Genomic DNA, 23,327 nt, shown 5'->3' on the forward strand with positions numbered 1-23,327 from the left:
AAATACCGGGATGTGGCAGATTGTAAGGTGAGTTTGGGAGAGGAGAATCGTGAATCCAGGAAATATATATATGTGTGTGTGTGTGTGTAGGTGACCCTGGGAATTGTATGAGAGGACTGGCAGTACATCTAGGGTAACCATGGGATTTGTATCAAGAGACTTAGAAAGGCAAGAACGAGGGGGCACCAGCCTAGCGCATTACCTTTTTAAACTATTAATAAAAAGCAAAGTCTATGTGTACGCACAAAGTGTTATAAGCTCATCACAGGCAACCAAAGATTAGGCCATCTGATCAACTGTACACTCTCCTTGCAGATAGCATCTTTATCCAACAGGCTTACATGTTTCAAGGAGCCAAAAGTGACCCCAGGAATTGTGTGTGTGTGGACTGGCAGTACATCTAGGTGACCCTGGGAATTGTATGTGAGGACTGCTGACCTAACTAGGTGACTGTGGGAATGATCTTTAAGGACTGTTGCAACTCTGTTTATGTGATTTTTAGAAGAGTTCTTTGTCCTTTATTAGCTATTGTCATTGTGTTGCAGCCACAGCAGGAGGTGGATCTAAACTCCTCCAGGACAGTCACTGCAGAGCGCCAGACCTTCTACTGCGTGCCAGTTCCAGGAGAGTCCGCCTGGGTAAAAGAGATATCCTTTGCAAGTCCTCAATTGCCCTCAGTCTATCAGAGATGCCAACTATTCCCCCTGAAGCTTATGCCTTATATCAGTGGTCATTGTGCATACCCAGAAGTGTATAACACAAGGAATTAATCCTATGTCTGCATTATTGGTGTTCTTTGGCTGAATTATTACACACCTTTTTATTAAATGATGAATGACGCCGGTGAGGTGTCTGCCTAGAGATTTTACAGATGTGTTTTAACTTTCCTTATCAAGTTCACATCTACAGCAGCTCCAGCCAGGCCAAAGTTACCCCCTCCACCTCCTACGTCCCCAACCGCCAAAAACGTAGTTACGATGAGGATGATGATGAACACTCCTCTACCCCCACTGAACAGAACACAGGTAATGTCTCCATTGTCGCTCCTACAGCAGTCTCCCTCTGACCAACACCGACCTTCCTTTGACTTGAGTTCCCCCAACTAGACTTTACATATGCCATTTGACTATATGCAGTGTGTGGCTGCTCCAGACTTGTCTCCTTCTGGGAAAAATTTCATTTCATTTGTTTGATGGTTGGTCATTGATGACTCTATAAGGTTCTGTTATGTAATACTCTGGAGAATGAGGTTGAATTTTCCATCCTGATCTGGCCTTGTGTGTTTTTTCACTTCAGATGTGAGTGAGGCAAATGTTCCGAAAAGGCAGGAGCTGGAGTCACAGAAGAAGCCAAAGGAAGCCCCAGCCAACAGCGCTCCTCTGGACCTCAATTTCCCACTCCCTGAGGAGAAAGGACCAGCATGTCTAGTAAAGGTAAATGTGACAGACACTAGGGGCAGCGAAATGTCAACCAAGACCCATTGAGTGGGGGAAGGGTGTGACAGACCTAGCCGGGACAGAGGCTGTTGGAGAGGACTAAATGCAAGCCTTTTGATTATGGGCCCTGGATTTTCAAGGGAACAATACTCTTTGTGAAGTGAATTAGAAATCCAATCTGAACTGTACTAATCGGACTCAGTCGTGTCTATATATGTATATATTGTATGTTGTTTGATTCATACTGTTGGGACACATACTGTGAGGAGGTGCTGGTGTCATCAACTCCAACTACCTGTCTTGTTCTCTGCTATAATGTGTTTAATGTAAATGAGTTTAGTCTGGCTCACCACAGGTTCTAAGGGTATTCCACACATTGTTATTTGTTCTAATTAACCCTGTGTTTGTTAATTGAATGAGCTGATCACATTGTCCTCTATACAATGTAGGAGACGGGATGACTCCTATTGGAGCTGCTGCTATTGTGAGAAAATGTCCTGTGGTTGTACTTATGATAATTAACTCAGTCTGGGCAAAAGGTCATGTCTCAGTCACCTAGGCTGTATAAAGGATTAGTTAATTAGCTCATGTTAATTAGGTTAGGTTTTAGTCATTCTGCTGTGTGTATATATTTGTGTGAGATTTCAAATAAAGTCAGTCCATGTTAGCAACAAGCAAGTGTCGCCTTGTTTTGTGCTCAGAGAGGTTGGAATATCTGATATCTGTATCCAGACTACAAGGAAGTGGTATACTGATGGAAGCACTCAAGCGGAGTGTGGGACGTTCCGTGACAAAGGGTTAGTCAGGCTCCTTTCCATTGGCTACTGCAGCAAATCTGTATTGGTGCGACAGGCATATTGCCTGTGTCTACCGCTGCTGGATCACCACCATGCAGAACATACAATGAGATCTAAATTACATCCCAGCAATTTATAGCTGAGTGATAAATTGGGGGGTTATTTTTCCACCAGTAGGGTCCACACTGGGCAAACCCTCAGGAGGTCACCGTGGTGGTAGACCAGACAATGGCTGTCTATGGTGAAGCAGAACAGATTGGTGATCTTACAAATTTCTGGGCCTGAGGGGATCAATAGATGCCTTACTGGTCTGTATGCATCATCAGTGCAGGAAGCATTTGTCTTAAAATACAACATTTTTTTTTCTCTTACAGGTGTATGAGAACTGGGACAATTTCAAAGTGAATGATGTTCTGGAGGTGTATGGGATGTTGTTGGTGGAGCCATCCCTAAGTTTCATAAACGAGGACAGGTAAGAACAGGACTGGCCTCCTGTCATGTGAGTTATTTCCCATTGGCACATCAAGGAGTTATCATTCCAGTTATGTTACATAGCTTCCAAGTTGAACTGAATAGTCCCAAAAGGACTATCCAGTTCAAACAACAAATGTCTATTCAAAAAAATAAGTATATTGAAAACCTGTATGTGAAGAACCCGTAACCAAAAACTGATCAAGAGGATGCCTGAAAAAAGCCCACGATAGAGTATGGTCCAATTTACTCCAACAGGGAAAAAATATTTCTTTCTGATCCTCTAAGGCAGGGGTGTCCAATCTTTTTTCCAAGAGGGCCAGATTTGATGAATAGAACATGCTTGAGGGCCGACCATTTTGCCTGACATTCTTAAACCATTAAAATTTGGTCTAAGTGTGTCCATCCGAGCACTAATACACGGCCCAACAAGAATTCTCTTGCCTTTGTGCTGTGTGTGGTGAATAGATGAGCTTGGGCGTGTTATTTGGATATACCGGATTTAATCTGCTTATAACACGCACCTTCACTTTAAAAATGAAGTTTCAGGAAAAAAAATCTTAAATTTTAAATAAAGAACTGTGAAGCAAAATAAGGGTCAGTGCCCATCAATGCAGCCTAATCAGTGCCCATCTGCGGCCCCCACTCCATTGCCATGAATGTGGCCCCCACTGTATTGACATGAATGCAGCCCCCACCGTATTGACATGAATGCAGCCCCCACCACATTAACATGAATGCAGCCCCCACCACATTAACATGAATGCAGCCCCCACCGTATTGACATGAATGCAGCCCCCACCACATTAACATGAATGCAGCCCCCACCACATTAACATGAATGCAGCCCCCACCGTATTGACATGAATGCAGCCCCCACCGTATTGACATGAATGCAGCCCCCACCGTATTGACATGAATGCAGCCCCCACCACATTCACATGAATGCAGCCCCCACCACATTCACATGAATGCAGCCCCCACCGTATTGACATGAATGCAGCCCCCACCGTATTGACATGAATGCAGCCCCCACCGTATTGACATGAATGCAGCCCCCACCGTATTGACATGAATGCAGCCCCCACCGTATTGACATGAATGCAGCCCCCACCACATTGACATGAATGCAGCCCCCACCGTATTGACATGAATGCAGCCCCCACCGTATTGACATGAATGCAGCCCCCACCACATTCACATGAATGCAGCCCCCACCACATTCACATGAATGCAGCCCCCACCACATTCACATGAATGCAGCCCCCACATTGACATGAATGCAGCCCCCACCACATTCACATGAATGCAGCCCCCACCACATTCACATAAATACGGCAGCCCCCACCACATTGACATGAATGCAGACTCACCATTGCTGTCAGTGCAGCCTGATTCATGTCCATCTGCAGCCTTGGAGGAGACAGGGAGGGGGCGGGACGAGCGCCAACAGATATACAGGAGAAATTCCTGTTTACACGGCGGCCTCTTTAATTGAAAGTCCCGCCTCCTATGATGGACAAAACAATTGTCCAATGGCAGCGCAGGAGACGGGACTTCCTTTTACACAGGACGCCGTGTAAACAGGAAATTCTCCTGTATCCTGTACGGCGCTTGTCCCGCCCCCTCCAAGGCAGCCAGCATATCTATCTTTTATGGCCCCCGGCGCTCGGGGATTCGTTGGGGGCCACAAAAGATATATATGTCAAAATTACCAGGCGGGCCGTCCGAAACCGGACCGCGGGCCGCGATTGGCCCGCGGGCCGGACTTTGGACATGCCTGCTCTAAGGTAATCGGATCAACGATCTCCAATGTTGTTCATTTTCGATATTAATGGGCATTTATATTATGTGCTTTTATCACTTAAGCTGGCTAGAACTAGCTCTCGGGCTCTAGTATTTTCAGCTTGTACCTGGGTTGCCTAGTATTTTCAGTAGGTTTGCACAGATAACGTTTTTTTTTTATAATCGCCGAGTACTGATACTGAACTAATTGGCACAATAAATATTATTGTACCGATGTATTAACTCGTCTATTCCCCTAGTTAGCTAGTCTATTAAGACTCTGACCACATGTTACTATTGATATCACAATAATACAAGGTTAGCTATGAAACCAAGCGCACGGCTTAATAACAAAGTCTTAGCGTATTCCTATCTTCTTGGGAAATGGCACAAAATACTAAAATACTAAATAGATATTACAAATATATATCAACAAAATACATCATATCAGAATATCAAAGATATTTATCACAAGGCTCTCCGCAAGACTTATTTCTTCCAGCTGTGCTCAGATGATCAAGAGCCAGCCATCGCTATGAGGTTTAGGCCCAAGCCAGGATCCAAAGGAAAAAAGGGACCATTACTCTTCTGTGTGCCCTTTTTACTCAATCACTCCCACTCGTAACCACCCCCACTTGCCTCCTGTCCAATAGATATTGCCAAGAGGTAGTCCTTCTAATATCTGTCCATTCTCCAGGAAGCATGCTGTATTGTCCACTAGGGGGCAGAATTTGTCCATGAATCTCCACTTTCCGACCTGGGTCAAATCTTCATAGACATCTTGGTCTTTGATCTTCTGTAGCTCAACCCATCAGTCATCTTGGCAGCGGTGGCTCTCTTTGAAGCTTGTAATCACACCAGGTGGGCTTGAGCCAAGCCCTTGATGTTCTGATATTATACAAAGCTTTGATGTGTAACTGGTTACATTCCACCTTGGGGCCATCTGTCTCTATCAGCCAGGGAATTAAATACCATAAGTATGATATTAAATCATGGTGAATTCCAACAGCTACTTTGCAGTGCGATTTGCGCCAATACAAAAAAAGGTGCAAATCACACTGCAAAGAATCGCATGCAATTTGAATAGGAATGCTGTTTGATTCCTGTCTGTATTGCATGCGATTTTCCCCCCACTGTTCGTGTGTGTGTATAGAAAGGGGGAAAACGCCACCTAGTGGGCAGTTTATTAAAAATGTTAGAACTCACGGTGCATATCTGGGCAAATGCAAATCTACATAGGTGCCCTGGTCCCGCCGATGATAGCAACTGCTGGAGAAGTTCCGGAACCCCATGATATAGGGCGGAAGTGATGTCAGCTTGGAGGCAGACCCGCTTCTACATATCCTCCAGCCCTGTGAGCAACCGAGATTTTCTATCAGCCGGACCGGGACACCTATGCAGGTTTTGCATTCTGCCAGATATGTGCTGAGCGTTCTAACATTTTTAACAAACTGCCCACTAGATGGCGCTTTCACTTTCTATACACACACGAGCAGTGGGAGGAAATCGCATGCAATTTGGAAAAGAATCGCATCATATTCCTGTTCAAATTGCATGCGATTTGCGGTCATTCATTTTGTATTGACGCAAATTACACAGCGGAGTATTGGTTTTGGTATCGGGAGCATTTGCGCAAGTACTGATACTTGCGCAAATGCTTGTTATTGATGCGTCCCTAATTTTCAGCTTGTGCCTGGATTTTGCCATGGGCTGACGAGGTCTAGTATTGTAATGTCAGCCCATCCTTGGGTTGTCAAGGATTCCCTGCTCAGCCCTGGGTCAGTTTGCCCTGAGTTATCAAATTGACTGAGAAGGTCTGCTGTTAATGTCAGTCAGTTCCTGAATTGTCCAATGAAATGAGAAGGTCTAGCAGTGTAATGTCAGCCTGTCTCTGAGTTATCCCATGGCATAGGTCTAGGAGGTCTAATGTTGTACTGACAGCTCACCTCTGAGCCAAGCAGTGCCATCCTGTGGAGACTGCCAGGCAGTGAATGTGACTACATTATATTGGCAGGGATTCTCTCGCTGCATGTTTGGACCCTGCGGAGAGTATGGACACTTTGGAGGAACAGCGAGTACACAGTCCACCAACTTCTCTTGTGCCGCGGATCCACGCCATCATTGTGCAGAAGCTGCATCACATTAACCCGCTAATGCCAAGCACTGTCTGCGAGACTGATGAAAGTAAACAATGTGAGTCTTCCTTCTGTTGTGGGATCACGCCATTCATGTCACTCCACCGTCCTTCATTGTCATCTCTGTCCCTCACAGGTCTGGCCAGCTTCATGGCAGAGTTGTCCTCTGTGCGGTCAGAGCTTTTAGGCTTTTTGACGCATGCTCTGCTGGGGGACGGCCTGGCTGCTGAGTATCTCATCTTCCACCTCATCTCCACTGTGTGAGTATTTTATTTGTATGGGTTGTCCATGTCAGAGAGAGCTGTCACCAGCCCACCAAGATCTCCTCCAAAATGGGTCCACAGCTTTATTCAGTGATCATATCGCAATGTTTTCGAGCCACGCAAGACCCTTTCATCAGGCATGTGGCTCCGAAATGTTGCAATTTGCTGTAACAATGTGTTCGCTGAATAAAGCTTTGGATCAATTTTGGAGATCTTGTTGTGCTAGTGACTTCTTTCTTTCTTTCTTTCTTTCTTTCTTTCTTTCTTTCTTTCTTTCTTTCTTTCTTTCTTTCTTTCTTTCTTTCTTTCTTTCTTTCTTTCTTTTCTCGCTTCAGCACCCACTTGGTCACTTGCATACACAACCATCTCTACAGAAACGTGTGTGTTGAAATAGTGCGTTGTATTGTCAATGTCGGCACAGTGTGACCGTATTTTTATTTTGCCCTCACCATGTGGGCATATATGAATTTTTTTTTTTTTTTTTTTTTTTTACGAATATTTGACTTACTTCATGCACAGTCCTGACATCTCTGACCTTGCGCTGGAATATCCAGTGTTGGAGACACCTGATCATACTGTAATTCCTTTGTCAGGTACGCTCGAAGGGATGTGCTGCCGCTGGGGAAATTCACTCTGAATCTTAGTGGCTGCCCGCGGAATGGCACCTTCACACAACATTTGAATCGCGTGGTGCAGCAGCTGGTGCCTACAGTAAGATGGTGGTTTTCTATTCTAGATACACAGATGTGATACATGTCAGCTGCCTACAGAAATGCATGGTTTTCTTAACCACCTTTTTTTTTTTTTTCTTTTTTTTTTTTCCAGTCCTATTACCTCCGGATGACCATTGAAAACATGAACCGCTTACGCTTTATTCCCCAGAAGGATTACAATGCCAATCGTCTGCTAAGTGGCATCCTCCAGCTCTCATCTCACACATCGCTATTGGTGGATGAAACATTGCTGGAGCAGGGTCAGCTGGACACCACAGGTCAGTGTAGTGTAGGACTAAAGTATAACTAAAGAAATGGAATCTAATAATAACCTCAATAGTGCCACATCCAAAAATTGTTAGAAACAAATACCCCTAAGGTGGACTTTTAAGGCATATTTAAAGAGTATGAGAAAAAATATGTAAGTGCCTTAAAAGTCCACCTTAGGGGTATTTATTTTGTTTCTAAAGTATAACTAAAAGCAAAACTTTTATTTTTTCGTTTTAGAGTAGAGAGGGATTAGAACACCTGTCGGCTTTTATTGCTGTCTGTGCACCCTCTCGATTTGTCTTTACCATTAACATTGAAAGTAAAAAAATAAAACAAATTTTGGGTTGTCCCCAAAAAAGTAATAGTGGGGGGATCTTCCGATTTGGGGGGTGCACTAGTTCTGATGACCTGGGGGTCCCCAGGAGATCCCCTTATTTTTCAGGGTTTTTTTCTCACTTCCTATTTTGGCTATGGGGCAGGAAGTGAAGGGAAATCTCCCTATTGGGAGGATTGGCAAGAGCGATGGGAGAGGGGGCAAAAGTAAACCTTACCAGGGGTAAGAATCTTCCCTTACTCCATCCAAAATGTAAAAAATAGTTTTGCCTATAAGTTCTACTTTAATGTAGCCATAGATCCCCCTCATTGGCATTACTTGCATCTACCTTATATCTGTCATCCCAGCATTGTTTTTATGACCTATGCAGGCAGGAGGCAAAATGGTAATCGCTCTACATTTTTTGAGCAAAGAATGCCATGGCTTTATTTTTTTTCTTATTATGCCACACAGAGGACTTCATATTCTTGACAACTTAAAGTGGTTATAAGCCACTCAATGACATTGCTTAAATCCCCTCTGCTATATTAATGTCCCCAGTGTATGTGTGTTTTTGTTTTTTTTAAATGCCACACTGTACCTCATTTTTTATAGTGCCGACCGGCGCTCACATGACTGGCTGCCTCTCCTCTCTTGATCCCCCGCTGAAGTCAGTCAGGAGGAGGAAAGAGGCGGCCGGTCACGTAAGCATGAGGTACGCAGCGGCATTTAAAAAAAAAAGGGCGCTGGGGACATTATTTAATATAACAGAGGGGATTATAGCAATGTCATTGAGTGGCTTAACCACTTTAAGTTGTCAAGAATATGAAGTCCTCTGTGTTCTGTGAGGTATAATAATTAAAAAAATGTTATTGCGTTTATAGCAGCAGGAGGGGAGGGCTGGGCAGTGGATGGGGCTGACAAGCAGGAAGGGGATGGGGGAGAGCAGAGAGGAGAACTGCGGATGATGAAGGCATGTAAACTGACCACAGTATCAGGCCTCAGTAGCCATGATAAACCGTGGTCAGTTTACAGGCGGGAGGGCATAGCCAGGCAGGATCAGCCAGGTTTTTTAGTTTATACACGGGGGCCAAATTACACAGCACAAGCACTGCTCAGTGTAACCTGCTTTCAGAGAAGAGGGTCCCTTTTTTTTTTTTTTTTTTTTTGTTACAAACACTTTAAAGAGGAGTTCCACCCAGGGGGCCGTCAAAAAAAAAAAAAAAAAATTAAAAGTCAGCAGCTACAAATACTGCAGCTGCTGACTTTTAATTGGACACTCACCTGTCCCTGGGTCCAGCAATGCGGGGGATCGAGGCCCCGCTCGTCCCCAACCCCCCCCCCCCCTTCTGCTCGTCGGCGCCGGCATTTCAACTGTGGGCGCCGGGCTGTGGCTTCACAGCCTGGCACCCACTACGCATGCGCGAGCGGCGCCGCGTGCCGTGATTGGCCGCTCAATCACCTGGGACCTGTAATGGGTCCCAGATGATTGACGGGAGGGAGCAGAGCGAGCCCTTCCTGTGCCTGGGGGGAAGTGATGTCACCAGCCCAGGCAAAGGAACAGGCAGACTACGAGGGACCACCTAGCAACAGGCATTTAGAGGTAAGTGGAAAAAAAAAAATATCCAAATTTTTTTTTTTTTTTTTAGATTTTTTTCCAGGTATTTTTGTTTTTTGGGTGGAACCCCACTTTAAGGTGAATCTGCACTTGCCAAAACACAAAGGCTGGCATCCCTGCCCAGACATAACTCCTTCCAGCTCAGCTCAGCTTAGTGTCCTTAGCTGATGGCTGTGCCTAGCGATGTCTGTCTTTGTGGGCTAGTTCCTTTAATTTCTGGCCTGTTCCTAATGAGGGCTTCATCTGAATGTGTCCCTACGGCCAGCAGGCCAAGAGGAGACTGTACCCATACCCTGCATGCAAGAGTGGTGATGACCTGGATTGCTGCCAGTCGGCACTGAATTCTGTGGGCATTGATCTCCAGGTTGCAATGTACAAGGTAATCTCGGCAGGGTGTTCTACAGGTCCAGGGCAGTGTGATCCCCTGTCTGGGGGGTAGTAGAGTCCCTGAAGGCCCTGCAGGGCACAGCCGCTTTCATGGGTGAGGATTGAAGCCTGCTGGCTCTGCAATATGCGCTGGTGAATGCCTCTGGGCTAGGTAGAGCAGGTGGCATTTTTGTTCTGTTTAATGTTTGCGGTGCATTGGCATTGTTTTGGTTATTTTCTTACATATGGAGCGCTACGCTGCAGTAGTAGTATTAAAGAGGAAGTAAACCCCGATGGGTTTTACTTCTTTTGCTCCACGCAAGGCCTGCAAATTAAAAGCATAATGGGCTAGTATGCATCGCATACTAGCCCATTATATGACACTTACCTGCAAACGAAGCCCGCGCTGTCCCCTGTACAGGCCGCGTCCATCTTCGCCCTTCTTCCTTCCGGGGCCGCAGACTCCGGTGACTGGCCGGAGCCGCGTGACGTCACTCCCACGCATGCGCGCAGGAGACGTCAGTCACGGCTCACGCTGAGGGAAGAAACGGCACGGTGGTCCGTTTCTTCACAGCGCATGCGCTGATGACGACATCGGCGCACTACAAGTGAAATATCTCCTAAACAGCGCACGTTTAGGAGATATTTCCACTACCTATAAGTAAGCCTTATTCTAGGCTTGCCTATAGGTAAATGTCACACAAAAGGGTTTACAACCACTTTAAGAATGTGCACTATGGGAAAACGCTCATCCGTGTGGACTTAATTTTGCCAGTTTCTGTGCATGCCAACATGTAGTTTGAGTCTTTTCAGCTCCATACAACCAGTGGATTAGCCACCCTGCACAGTTCCCGCTAGGGATGCCCCGATGCCATTTTTTTTTTTTTTCCGCAGGAGTACCGTTCCCTTTCTCCCCCCCCCCCCCTATAAAAATAACAAACATGTTATACTTGCCTCGTCTGTGCAGTGCATTTGCACAGAACAGCCCCGGATCCTCCTCTTCTCGGGTCCCTCTTTGGTGCTCCTGGTCCCTCCCTCCTGTTCAGTGCCCCCACAGCAAGCAGCTTGCTATGGGGGCACCCGAGCAGAGTTGCTGCTCCCTGTGTCCATTCAGACACTGAGCCCCGATCCGGCCCTGCCCCCTGTCTCCCCTGACTGGATAGCTGACTTTGACAGTAGCAGCAGCCAATGATGCCACTGCTGTGTCTCAGCTATTCAGGAGGGAGAATCTGAGACTGCTCGTGGACATAGAGGGACCTCTGGTAAGGTGTGAGGGGGCTGCTGCACACAGAAGGCTTTTTATTTTAATGCATAGAATGCATTAAGATAAGAAACCTTCTGCCTTTCAAACTCCTTTCAGGCCGATTAGAGTAAATTAAGGGTTAACCACTTTAAGACCGGGCTTATTTTTCAACTTGTTTACAAGTAAAAAAAAATTATTTTTTTTTGCTAGAAAATTAATTAGAACCTCCAAACTTAAGTGTGTGTGTGTGTGTGTGTATATATATGTGTGTGTGTGTGTGTGTGTGTGTATATATATATATATATATATATATATATATTACACATATATACACACACACACTTAATAAAAAAAAAAATTTCAGATCAGTGCTCACGTGAGCGGCCAGCTCTCTCCTTTCCCCGTCTGACAGCTGCAGTGGGCGGGACTGAGATTCCCCCACTGATGTCAGTTGAGACGAGAGAGCCGGCTGGTCACGCGAGCGGCGATCTGAAATGAGGTATAATCTGCATTTTTTTTTTTTTTTTAAATCCCACACACTGAGACACAGCCCCTTTGAGGGGTGGGGGCGGGCACTGTCACAAGCTGACCGGTAGGGAGGGGGAGAGCAGGGAGTGGATGACAAAGGCATGTAACTGCACCATGGTGTCAGGGCTCAGCAGCCATCATGAAACATGGTCTGTTTACAGAGGGGTGGGTAGAAACTTGCAGGATCAGCCAGGTATTATCGGAATCTGGATTCCTCCTTTTAACAAGGGAGGGCCCCCAGATCCCTCCCCCCTATGTGAATGGCTATGGAGTACATTGTACTAGGGCTGAAACAACTAATCGATTAATCGACAACTAATCGATTATGAAATTAATCGATTACTATTTTCATAATCGATTAATCGGCCAGTAACATAATGGGGCTAAAAATAATAAAATTAGCCCTTTATAGTACAAAAAGAGCAAATAATCGCTACTGTAAATATTACTTTCAAAGTTCTACATTAAAAAAATTAACCCCTTACAGTAGTGATCATTTGCTTTTTTTGTACTATAAAGAGCTCATTTTAGTTTTTTTTAACCCCATTATGTTACTAAACATTTTAGACCTGGTTTACATCTTTGTGTTTTTTGGTGCTTTTTGCAGAAACACACTACAGTTCATTTAACATGGTTTTCTATGGGACACGTTCACAACTATACTTTTTTTCAGCCGCTGCGTATTTGGAAAGGGTCAGGGACTTTTTTTTTTTTTTTAACGCAAAACGGTGCTTTTTTGGTTCAATATACTTCAATGGAGAAGCTGCAGAAAAGCATGTAATTTGTTTTTGCAGCAATTTGTATTTTTTAATCTGCCCAACAACAAATTGGCCAAAAAACTGTATTTCTCTTCTAATAGTGTATATATAGTATATCTCTTCTGTCTGTTATTCTCAGAGTGGATTTAATATTTTGCTCCCTAACCATATAGTTGGTTGTTTATATTTACCACTGCATAGAGATATTTAAGAATACATTGTTTTTTTTTTAAAAAACTTTACATACTAACTAAATTATACACCACACTTTTTTTTTAAGGTTATTAACCGATTAATCGATTAATCGAAACAATAATCGACCAACTAATCGATTATGAAAATAATCGTTAGTTGCAGCCCTACATTGTACCCCTACCTATTCACCAAAAAAAGTGTCAATGTCAAAACGACAGTTTTTGACAATTCCTTTATTTTAAAAAATGTGTCCCGCGATGTCCATCCATCCTCAATCATGGTGCCCTGACCCGAAAATGATTTAAAAAAAAAAAATAAATAAAAAAAGCTCCGCCTCGATGGGAGGCGTCCCGCCGACTGCCGTCTCTCGGCTTTGACAGCTGTTATATAGGCAAGGGCGGAGCCACCCGTGTTACATCAGAGGGGGGCAGGGTCATCCGTTTACATCATTGGGTGGCCCCGCTCTTGCCGACGGCAGTCGGCGGGACGCCTCCCATCGAGGCGGAGCTTTTTTTTTTTTTTTTTTTTTGTGTCTCCTGCTGTTTTTACTTGACACTTTTTGGTGAATGGGTAGGGGTACAATGTATGGTTCAGCTCATCCCTACCTATCACATTTTTGAAGACCCTGGAGCACCAGAACGACCCCATTATAAAAAGCAAACACCGCAAGGTATATTCTATGAGGCATTATGAGTCTTTTGAACATGTGCTTTTGTTTTTTTTTTTCCACAAGTAGGTGGAAAGAAAATGAAAACACTGTGTTTATTGGGAAAAAAAAAAAGAAAGATATTTCTAAAACATAGCATGTACATAGCAACAAATAAACGCCCCAAAATACATTCTGCTACTCCCAAGTATGGCGATACAACATGTGTGAGAGTTTTACACAGCCTGGCCACATAGAGGGGCTCAACATTCAAGTAGCACCGCCAGGCGTTCTAAAGGCATAAATTACACATTTTCATTTCCTGACTACCGATCATGTTTTTGAAGGCCCCTTTCTACTGGTTCATACTCGCTATCTAGTCTGACGGAGAGAGTTCCCTGCTACTCTCGTCCGACATACTCTGGACTATATGGAAATCCTTCTCTCTGCTGAATAATTTTTTAGCCATATTGACAAATGTGTTGTGTGGCAGATAATTTCACTGGGACAGATGTACGACAGGAGTTCTTTACTGTGTGGGGACACTGTGACAGGACACTGTTTTGGGGACAGTAACTGGGTGATCGGTTTGTAAAAAGCTGTAAAAAACAGCCAGTGGTTCCCAACATCAGTCCTCAAGTACCCCCAACAGGCCATGTTTGCAGGCTTCCCTTTATCTTAAATCGGAGTCAATGGCTTGGTATTTTGGACAGCTATTTTATTTAAGAAATTCCGAAAACATGGCCTGTTGGGGGTACTTGAGGACTGATGTTGGAAACCACTGCTGTAAACTAACGAACGTCTCTTAAAACTTCACTTTTGGTCTGTTTAAATTTACCCAAGAAAGTGGCCGCACTTCAATGATGTCAGGTCTTTCATGTAGCTTTATTAAAAATGAACATTGCACGCTGCAGCTCTGCCTGTTTGTCACCTGGCACATTTCCCCCTCCAGTGGGATTTGTTGAACTTTTATTTCTCTTTATTTCTTTCAGACTTGAATTGTGGTTTTTAGGGCTTTTTTTTTTTTTCTTTTCCAAAGTGTCTGACACCCTTGGTAACTGTGGCTTGTGTGTAAGAGAGGGTGTTTTTGTCATCTTTCATTTTATTCATACAGTGTAAGCTTTTTAATGTTTCTTATTTTTCTGGATGTCCATATCTTGTAGTACTGTGCTTTGCCATTCTGTTTGTCCTTGAATGTCGTCCTCCTAGTATTACTTTTCTCTCTGTTCTGATTTGTCTCGGTTGTTTTGGATTTCCATATTGTTTTTACTGTCTGGTTTATGTCTTTCAGTTGCTGACATTTTTTTCTTTTGTCTTGTCTCTTCATTTGTTCTGTCTGTTCATTGCAGGTGTCCGCAATGTCACTGCACTGGGTAATGTGATCACCTGGCAGAAAGTGGACTACGATTTTAGTTACCACCAGATGGAATTCCCCTGTAATATTAATGTGCTCGTCACCTCGGAGGGCCGATCGCTGCTTCCAGTAAGTCTCATCTAATTGTATTTCCCTCTTCAGCCATGGACATACAGTAGGTAACATGGCAGCTACCTCTTCACTAGGCAGCATGGATAAGGATGTAGATTCTAGTGATATTCAGCAGACTGACCTCTCTGAATAGCTGCTTCAACCAATCCGAAAGCAGATGGAGGAGCTGGAACTTTCTGATAGACGCCTACTAATAGAGCTTTTTCTCTTTATTTGCTATAGACAACAGTTTGTCCGCATATAATGAAATATTACAATTCCTGTGCCATATTACTAACTCTAATTAGGAGACCAAGGGGGCTTATTTATAATAGAGTGAATATCGCTGTATACCCTATTATACTTTGCAGCACTACTGCATACTGCAGCCCACTCACACTGCAAGCTGTGGCATGTACAGTAGTTTATGGCCTTGATGCAGCAGAGGTAACTCTGTGAATGGTGAGAGCCTCTTCCATTTTTTTTTTTGACTTTTCAATTTCTCAAGCCAGTGGAGCCCATCGTACATATGTAAAGCACATTGCTGGGCTCTATGAATATGCCAAGGTGTGGTGGGGTTTTGTGTGTTTTTTTTTTTTTTTTTTTTTTTTTACATAGACCTTTAAATTTGCCAATAAATAGTCCACTGGTGGGTACCGCTTTGCTATTTAAGCCAATCACCAAGTTTATCCTGGAAATCGAACTATGTAAATTTTTTTCTTTTTTTTTTTTTTTTAAAGATTCTTTTATAAGCGGTTGTGCTGACCTCTATATACAGTTGTCTAGAGTGGCAGTTTCCCAGCAATAGCTTTGAAACCTAGACCCTGCTAGACTGGAGGAGTGCAGTCATAGTCTGGAATAAAACCTTTGGGGATTGGGCTCGTGCACTGTAACAGCCCTTTCACACTGACAGCACGGGGGCATCGGCGGTAAAGCGCCTAGTTTTAGCGGCCCTTTACCTTTATTTTAGAGGCCTTTAACCCCCTGCTAGCGGCTGAATAAAGGGTTCAAAACGCCGCTGCCCATTGATTTCAAAGGGTATACACCGCTCCTAAAGCGCCTCAGAGATGCTGCTTGCAGGACTTTTTTTTTTTTTTTTTTTTTTTTCACGTCCTGCCAGCGCAGCGCCCCAGTATGAAAGCACTCGCTCACTATGGGATTACAGATGAGGCATTTTACAGGCGCTATTTTTAGCGCTAAAACACCTGAAAAACACCTCCAGTGTGAAAGGGGTCTTAACCACAAGGTGCTTTCCAAAAACTGTGACACAGCCCCGGTGTTACCCTGTCTCTGAAGGTTTACTTTGTGATGAGGTTGCGTGTGCTGACCATAAGGAGCTTTTTGTTAATGGAGCTATTGGATGCCATTTACTACCCTAGAAGTCCCCATATTCTCCTGTAGGAAGCAAAATAACCCAACAATCTATAAGATTCTGTGTCACTCAGACTGCAAGAAATAGACTTTACAGGAAGTATAAAGATCCAGTTATATTTCTGATTATCATATGCGTCCTGTAATTTGTGCCCCACCCCCAACAATTTCAATGTACAGTTTTGCATAGTCTGAGCACATCACCCTGTGCAACCTGTGCTAAGTTACTGTCCTCTGTGGGAAATAGTCATTACCTTGTACAGTCGGTGCTCGGACATTGTCCTGTGCAGTGAAGTCTAATCAGATCATCACACCCTTCATCTTGTATTAGCTCTAATCTAAGCCCAGATTGATTTGTCGGTTTATGACGTCCATTCATGACTCCTAATTTATTGTATGTAGCAGTTTTGTTTAGTATGCTTCTTTTTTTTTTTTTTTTTTTTTTTTTTTTTTTTCTCAGTCAGACTGTCAGATTCACTTGAAGCCACAGCTGGTGCCCCCCAATATGGAGCAGTATATGGGGGCTTTGCTATCTGCCGTCCAGCCATCCTTGCTCAACAAGTTCCGCATCTACCTAAGTCTTCTACGGTTGATGGACTACAGTATTTCTGAGGATGTTACCAAGGTACGAGAGAGCGAAACAAGAATACGGACTCTTAAAGTGTTTCTAAAGCCTTAAAGTGGTAGTAAACTCTGTTACATCACTTGTACCTACAGGAAAGCCTATAATAAGACTTGCCTGTAGGTACTGTAAATATCTCCTAAACTTTTAGGAGCCCAGTTTAGTTGACATTGGCGCATGCTCTCTGAAGGACCGGCTTACAGTGCTGGACCTTCAGAGCCCGTGCTTGAAATGGCGGCTCCCACGTGTGGGAGTGATGTCATCTGGCCCCCACACACATGTAGTCGAAGGCCACAAACCCGGAAGGAAGACCGAGGGAAGATGTCGGCCATCTCAGCGGTGACTTCGGGGCACTGGAGGGGGGTTTCGATTTAAGGCAAGTCTATTATAATGTGCTAGTATGCGATGCATACTAACACATTATGACAATTCCTTGCAGAGATTTTTTTTTTTTTAGGTGGTTTACTAGCGCTTTAAGGTTTTTCACCTTAGTTCATTTGATGCATTAATGTGAAAAACCTTTTGTGCTGCAGCTCTTTCTCAGACCTCCCTTCCACTTTTCCTTACCTGAGCTTGATCCAGTGATGTTCATGAGCACAGCACCTCCCACCGCTGTCTCTCACCTCATTGGACAGATTGGCTCCGGCTGCTGTCAATCAAATCCAGTGACACAGGAGCGGGACTCTGGAGCGAGCTCGCATGGGTGCCCCCGGGAAACTGGCTTTCCCTGGGGCCACCTGATGAAAAGGAAGGGCTTGGAGCACTGGCGGGGGAGGATCGGGGCTGCTCTGTGCAAAACATTTGCACAGAGCAGGTAAGCATAACATGTTTGTTTTTTGTTAAATTAAAAATAACAAAGGTTTACAACCACTTTAAGAAGGTGGGTGGAGCTGTTCTCAAACTCACAGGGGCTAGACATGATGGGTACACTGGAAAGATGTAAGCGTCATGGCTGTCCTCCTGGTTCAGGATTCACTACCCAGGGGGATCATGGACCTAAAATAAAGATATGCAGTATAGGAATTCAGATTTCACTGGCTGCATGCTTGTTGCCGGTAAGTTACTCCAGGAGCCACAAGAAAACACTCAAGCAAGCAGAGGCAGCATCTATATGTGTATACTGGGAGGTTTTCTTGAATTGTGTGTACAAAGTCACATCAGACAGACACGTGTGGTAAGCTTGACATTGATGTGATTGTGGAAATATTACAATAGCCACATAATGGTCTGTTAATATACAGCTTCCCCCCCCCCCAGTTTTAATTTTTATAGGATGTGTTATTGTTGGAGCTGTTTGGGCCCAGGGTATGTTCAGCCCTGGCAGTTGATTTAATAAACTTTCTGGATCTGTTCCTCTCTATAATATAAATTATTTTTATTTTTTCATTAAGGCTGTCGAAGATGATTTTGTGGACATGAGGAAAGACGATCCACAAAGTATGAGTGCCGACGACCTGCACAGATTGCTGCTTGTGGCTCGGTAAGTGTCTTCATTGCTTCATCTTCCAAAATGTTGTGATCTTATGAAATCTCACATCCAGTCAACTCCTGTTATGTGAGAAGATAAGATGTGTGATACTGGAAATGAAAATAATATGAAATAACTTTTAGAATCGTTCTATAAAAATCTTCAGTGTTTTATGTGATTTATAATCCCATTCTGCATCCAGAGATGTGGGGGGTCGGGATCCATCACACAGCACCTGCTGGAAGCCTGCAAGGTCCACTATTTAAGTGAAAAATCTTTTCATTCTTCTATCAATTCTTTGTTGAAAAGTTTAACCCCCTCCTGACAAGTATACATATATACAGCCTCACAAAAGTCTTTTTCCACTATGTTTGTGCTGCACGGGTACTGAGCTGTCAGTGACGGCCCCGAGTCTCATTTTAAAGTAGATGTAAACCCCCCACCCGATACAGCAGAGGATGTCATCTGTGCCCAGTCTTGCCACGAAGGGTTAATTCAGCTCTGAGCAATCGTCTTCTCTTTTTCCAGTAAGATAAAAACCGACACACAGAGAAATCTGTGCTGTTTCTTCCCACTGTGCTGTGACTGACAGGTCCTTTACTCATCTCATGCACGAGCGTGAGAGAGACATTCTGTGTACTTTCCCAGCTTCAAATCCCCCTCCTTTCTTCTCCAGCTCCCCCAGGTGCTAAGTGTATGTGAACATGCGCAGGAGTGACATGGGGGGCTATGAGCTCGGTCGGCTGCTTCCCAGAACGCGATTGGTCGGCTCCTTCCCAGAACGCGCTCTGCTTCTTCTGTGCACACGCTTTTGACTTCTCTGGCGCTAGGTTCGTCCTTGCGATGCTGCCTGGCCAAGGGGAGTGTAGAGGTGGGCGGGGAGTCTGGTGATGTTATGACTCCGCCCACCTAGCTCTGGATCACAGACCCGCCCACTGAATCTGGCTCCAAATACAGAAGGGGGAGATGTTTGAAAGGTAAGGCTACATGCAGGAGGCATGTATATCCTTATAGATCAGCACTATTTTAGTACTTTCTAAATGACGAGAGTGGGTTTACACTTTAATAAGGAACCGGGAAGGCCCGGTTCCCAGGTACCCGATCGCTGTGATAGTCTGTCAATCAGACACTTTGTAGCCTGCCCCTTTTTGGTTTTCTGCTCTTGAATGGAGAAAGGTACATTGTATCTTTCTCCTTGCTAGCAGATAACATGGAAAATTAAAAAATAAAGGTAAATGTTTGTTATTTAACCCAGTGTTTCTCAACTCCAGTCCTCAAGGCGCCCCAACAGGTCATGTTTTCATTATTTCCCTTAGATGAAACAGCTGTGGTAATTGAAACTGATCAAATCACCTGTGCAAAATAATGGAAGGCCTGAAAACCTGACCTATTGGGGCGCCTTGAGGACTGGAGTTGAGAAACACTGATTTAACCACTTCCGGACCACCCGCCATCGTATGTCGGTACTTTGATGTTAAATACTGGAGTCATGGCAGCAGATAGCTGCCATAACTCTGGTATTTTCTTAAACGGCGGGCAGTCCGCTTTGGGATAAAAATGGTCTCCATGGCGGATTCGCTGCAAGATGACTTTTATCGGCAGTGGACTGATGTTTCCCCTGAGAGGCAGGAAGTTGAGTGAGGGAATGATGGCTCCCACTCGACTCAATGTCGTTTGATGACGGAAGCGACGTCAAACGTCACTTGCGCCCATTGGCCTTAACCAGTTTCTGCCCGCCCACCGTCAAATGACGGCGGGGCGGTGCAGCTCTCATATGACAGTGTCCAAGAACGGTCCCTCTCGCACGCCCGCAGCGCACATCAGTGAAGGAGAAAAGTTACTTAGTTACAAAATTTACTAAAGTATTTACTAAAGTAAAAAAAAAAAATTTTTTTCAAAATTTTAATTTTTTTACAAAAAAAAAACACAGCAGTAATTAAATACCACTACCACTCAGAAGAAAGCTCTATTTGTGTGAAGAAAATGATAAAAATTTAATTTGGGTACAGTGTAGCATGATCGCGCAATTGTCATTCAAAGTGCGACAGCGCAGAAAAATGGCCTGGGCAGGAGGGGGAGGGGGCGCGGTCGGCGGTGTGTAAGTGCCCTGTAGGTAAGTGGTTAAAGGGACAATTTTTTTTTAATTACATTTAAGTGTAAAGAGGTCCTGTCGTGCTTTTTTTTTTTTTTTTTTTTTTTTTTTTCTCTGTTGCAGTGAATGTAAACACCCCTTTTAATGGGAATAAAAGTGATCCAAAAAAATTGTTTTAAAGGGACAGTGTAAAAATAACAAAACTTTAAAAAAATTTTTTTATTGTATCATGAGTTATATTAAAGGGCCCTGTCTCCACATGAACGCATGTAAGTTGCGCCCGCATATTTAAAGTTGTTCAAACCACACATTGCTGCGATTGTTAGAGCGAGAGCAATATTTCTAGCAAAAGACCTCTCCTCTGTAACTCAAAACTGGTAACCTGTAGAAATTTTTAAACGTTGCCTATGGAGATTTTTAAGTGTCAGTTTGTTGCCATTCCACAAGTGGGCGCAATAGTGTGTTTTAGGGGGTTCTAAGTAATTTTCTAGCAAACAAACCTGATTTTAACCACCAAGTGTAAAAAAAAAAAAAAAAATAGGCCTGGTCCTTAGGTGATTAAAGAGGAAAAAAGTCTGTGCCTTTTTTACAATCACTTTGTGTTTTGTAAAAGATTTCCACACACCTCTGGCATTAATAATGCATCACTTTAAAACTTGTTTCTACCTTATGGGTATTGGCCCTCACTTTTTTAAAAATTATGAAAAAAAAAAAAAGTGCAATTTTGTATGGTGATGTGTTATGCATGGGATTTTCTTCTCGTCTCTTCAGGTTGCTTTCACTCAGTTGTGGTCACAAATCTCTTTCCCGGGAGAGGTGGCACAAAGCCAAACAGCTGGAGTCGCAAAGGAAAAGTCGTCTCCAAGACCAGAAACATTTCGGTGGCAATGAACTTTAATTTCCATTTTATTGCTTTGCTACATTTCAAGAAGGGTGGGCCTGGCCCTGTTCTCCACCAGGAGGCGCCCTGTTCTCCATAAACTTTTACAGAAGTGTCCTTGTCAGCTTGCTTTTTCATAGATGATATTTTTTGATATTAAAAGTTTTCTAAAATGTTTCTTTTCTTCAGAACTCCTATTTGGCCATACCAGCAGGACTTGCCTGGCCCTCTGGGCAAAATAAAAAAAAAAAAAAATACAAAAATATATTTTGTCAGCAGCATTTAACACAGCCGGTTAATTTGTGAGGCCCCTCGGAAACTGTTTTACTTCCAGTATAATTCAATAGACTTAGTGCCCTTTCACACTTATATGACTTGTCCCACAATTTTGTATTGCAAAATCGTATGACAAGTCATTCTCCATGATTTTCAATGACTACCATTCATATTGGCACGACTTTAAGTGCCGACTTTAAAGTACTCCCTGCACTATTTTGGTAAAACTTCCATGTGACTTGATGTCCATAGACCTCAATGTTAAACCCTCAAGTAGCGTGCAAATTGTACCTGAATAATATAGACACGATTTCAGTAGGACTTTGTAATCACAAGCTGAGAATGGTTAATGCCAAAGTTGTGGCAAAGTCGTACAAAGTAGTTCTGCTCCCAAATCGTGATAAAATTGCGCGACTTAGAAGTCGCACAAGTGTGAAAGGGGCCTTACACTGTGTGCCCATATAGCAGGCGGCTTGCTATGGGGTCACACAGACTGAGCCAAGATCACCTGTAGGGGACCCTAAAAAAGGAGGTTCAGGGCTGCTCTAAATTAACTGTTTATTTTAATAATTTAAATGTACCTTTTAGACCCCTTTCACATTTGTGCGACTACAAAGTCGCGCGATTTGGGATCAGTATTACTTTGTACGACTTTACAGGGTTGGGGTTTACAAATGATTTGACCCTCAGCTTGTGCTTACAAAGTCGTACTGAAATCGTGTCTATATTATTCAGGTACGATTTGCATGCTACTTAACATTGAGGTCTATGGACATCAACTCGCATGGAAGCTGGACCAAAGTAGTGCAGGGACTACTTTAAAGTGGTGCCAATATGAATGGTAGACATTGAAAATCATGGAGAATGACTTGTCATGCGATTTTTGCAGTACAAAATCGTGGGACAAATTGTATAAGTGTGAAAGGGACCTTAGTAACACTTTAAAAATCAGATGATGCTTCAGGCTGCTGGTGTTACTCCCATGCTTAAAGACACTCATTAATGCATTGTTGTAATACAGTTTTCATTCCTGAGGATCAGCTATTAACTTTCACCATTGCCATTACCTGTCTAGGTCCCATGTTTACAAGGCCTTTCCAATGTACCTGCTGCTTACAGCTGTCTCTCTCTTTATGGTGACTGGTTGACTCCTGATAAGCTCCCTGTGGAGGATGCAGCTGTTTTAAAGATTCCATTGCTAGAATCTTCAATCATTTGTCTAAAACTCTCGCTGACCTTGGCTTGTAATGCTAGTTTTCAAAGTTTAGTTAAATAGACTAAAATCAGGGAAAGGGAATTCATTGTTTACAAAGTAATCACCTGCTTAACGAACAGTTACAGGTAACGCCTGCAGTCCTGAGTTACTGTCCGGACCGGTATGTTGGATTTTTTTAAGTCTCCTGACATTGAATATCAACAAAGATAAGATAATTTCACAGTGTAACATCAATATGATTATGCCAATTCTGTGATCACGGGTAGACTTGGAGCGTCACTTCAAGCTGGAGGATAACGGGTGTCTCTACGGGTAGAAGAAAAGTGGGAGCAGGCGTCAGGCAATATTTCAGAAGCATGGACATACATGGGGTGCTAAGACAGAGGCTCAAAACCGACCC

General features: G+C 43.7%; 1 protein-coding gene across 2 annotated transcripts; it reads left to right on the forward strand.

Moving 5' to 3' along the window:
- Window positions 1–21,612, forward strand: MCMBP (minichromosome maintenance complex binding protein; the record flags this gene model as incomplete). 2 transcript variants are annotated; one of them, XM_073595773.1, is given in 13 exon segments in its annotated part: window positions 1–27; window positions 546–647; window positions 902–1,025; window positions 1,297–1,433; window positions 2,608–2,705; window positions 6,504–6,682; window positions 6,761–6,884; window positions 7,481–7,598; window positions 7,713–7,878; window positions 14,887–15,020; window positions 16,834–16,998; window positions 18,387–18,475; window positions 21,327–21,612. In XM_073595773.1, coding segments are annotated over 13 exon segments (1,590 nt in total), but the record flags the coding sequence as incomplete, so codon positions are not given.
- Between the last annotated feature and the right edge of the window lie 1,715 nt (window positions 21,613–23,327).

The sequence above is a fragment of the Aquarana catesbeiana genome, linkage group LG08 (assembly GCF_042186555.1).
Source record: "Aquarana catesbeiana isolate 2022-GZ linkage group LG08, ASM4218655v1, whole genome shotgun sequence".
Taxonomy (NCBI): domain Eukaryota; kingdom Metazoa; phylum Chordata; class Amphibia; order Anura; family Ranidae; genus Aquarana; species Aquarana catesbeiana.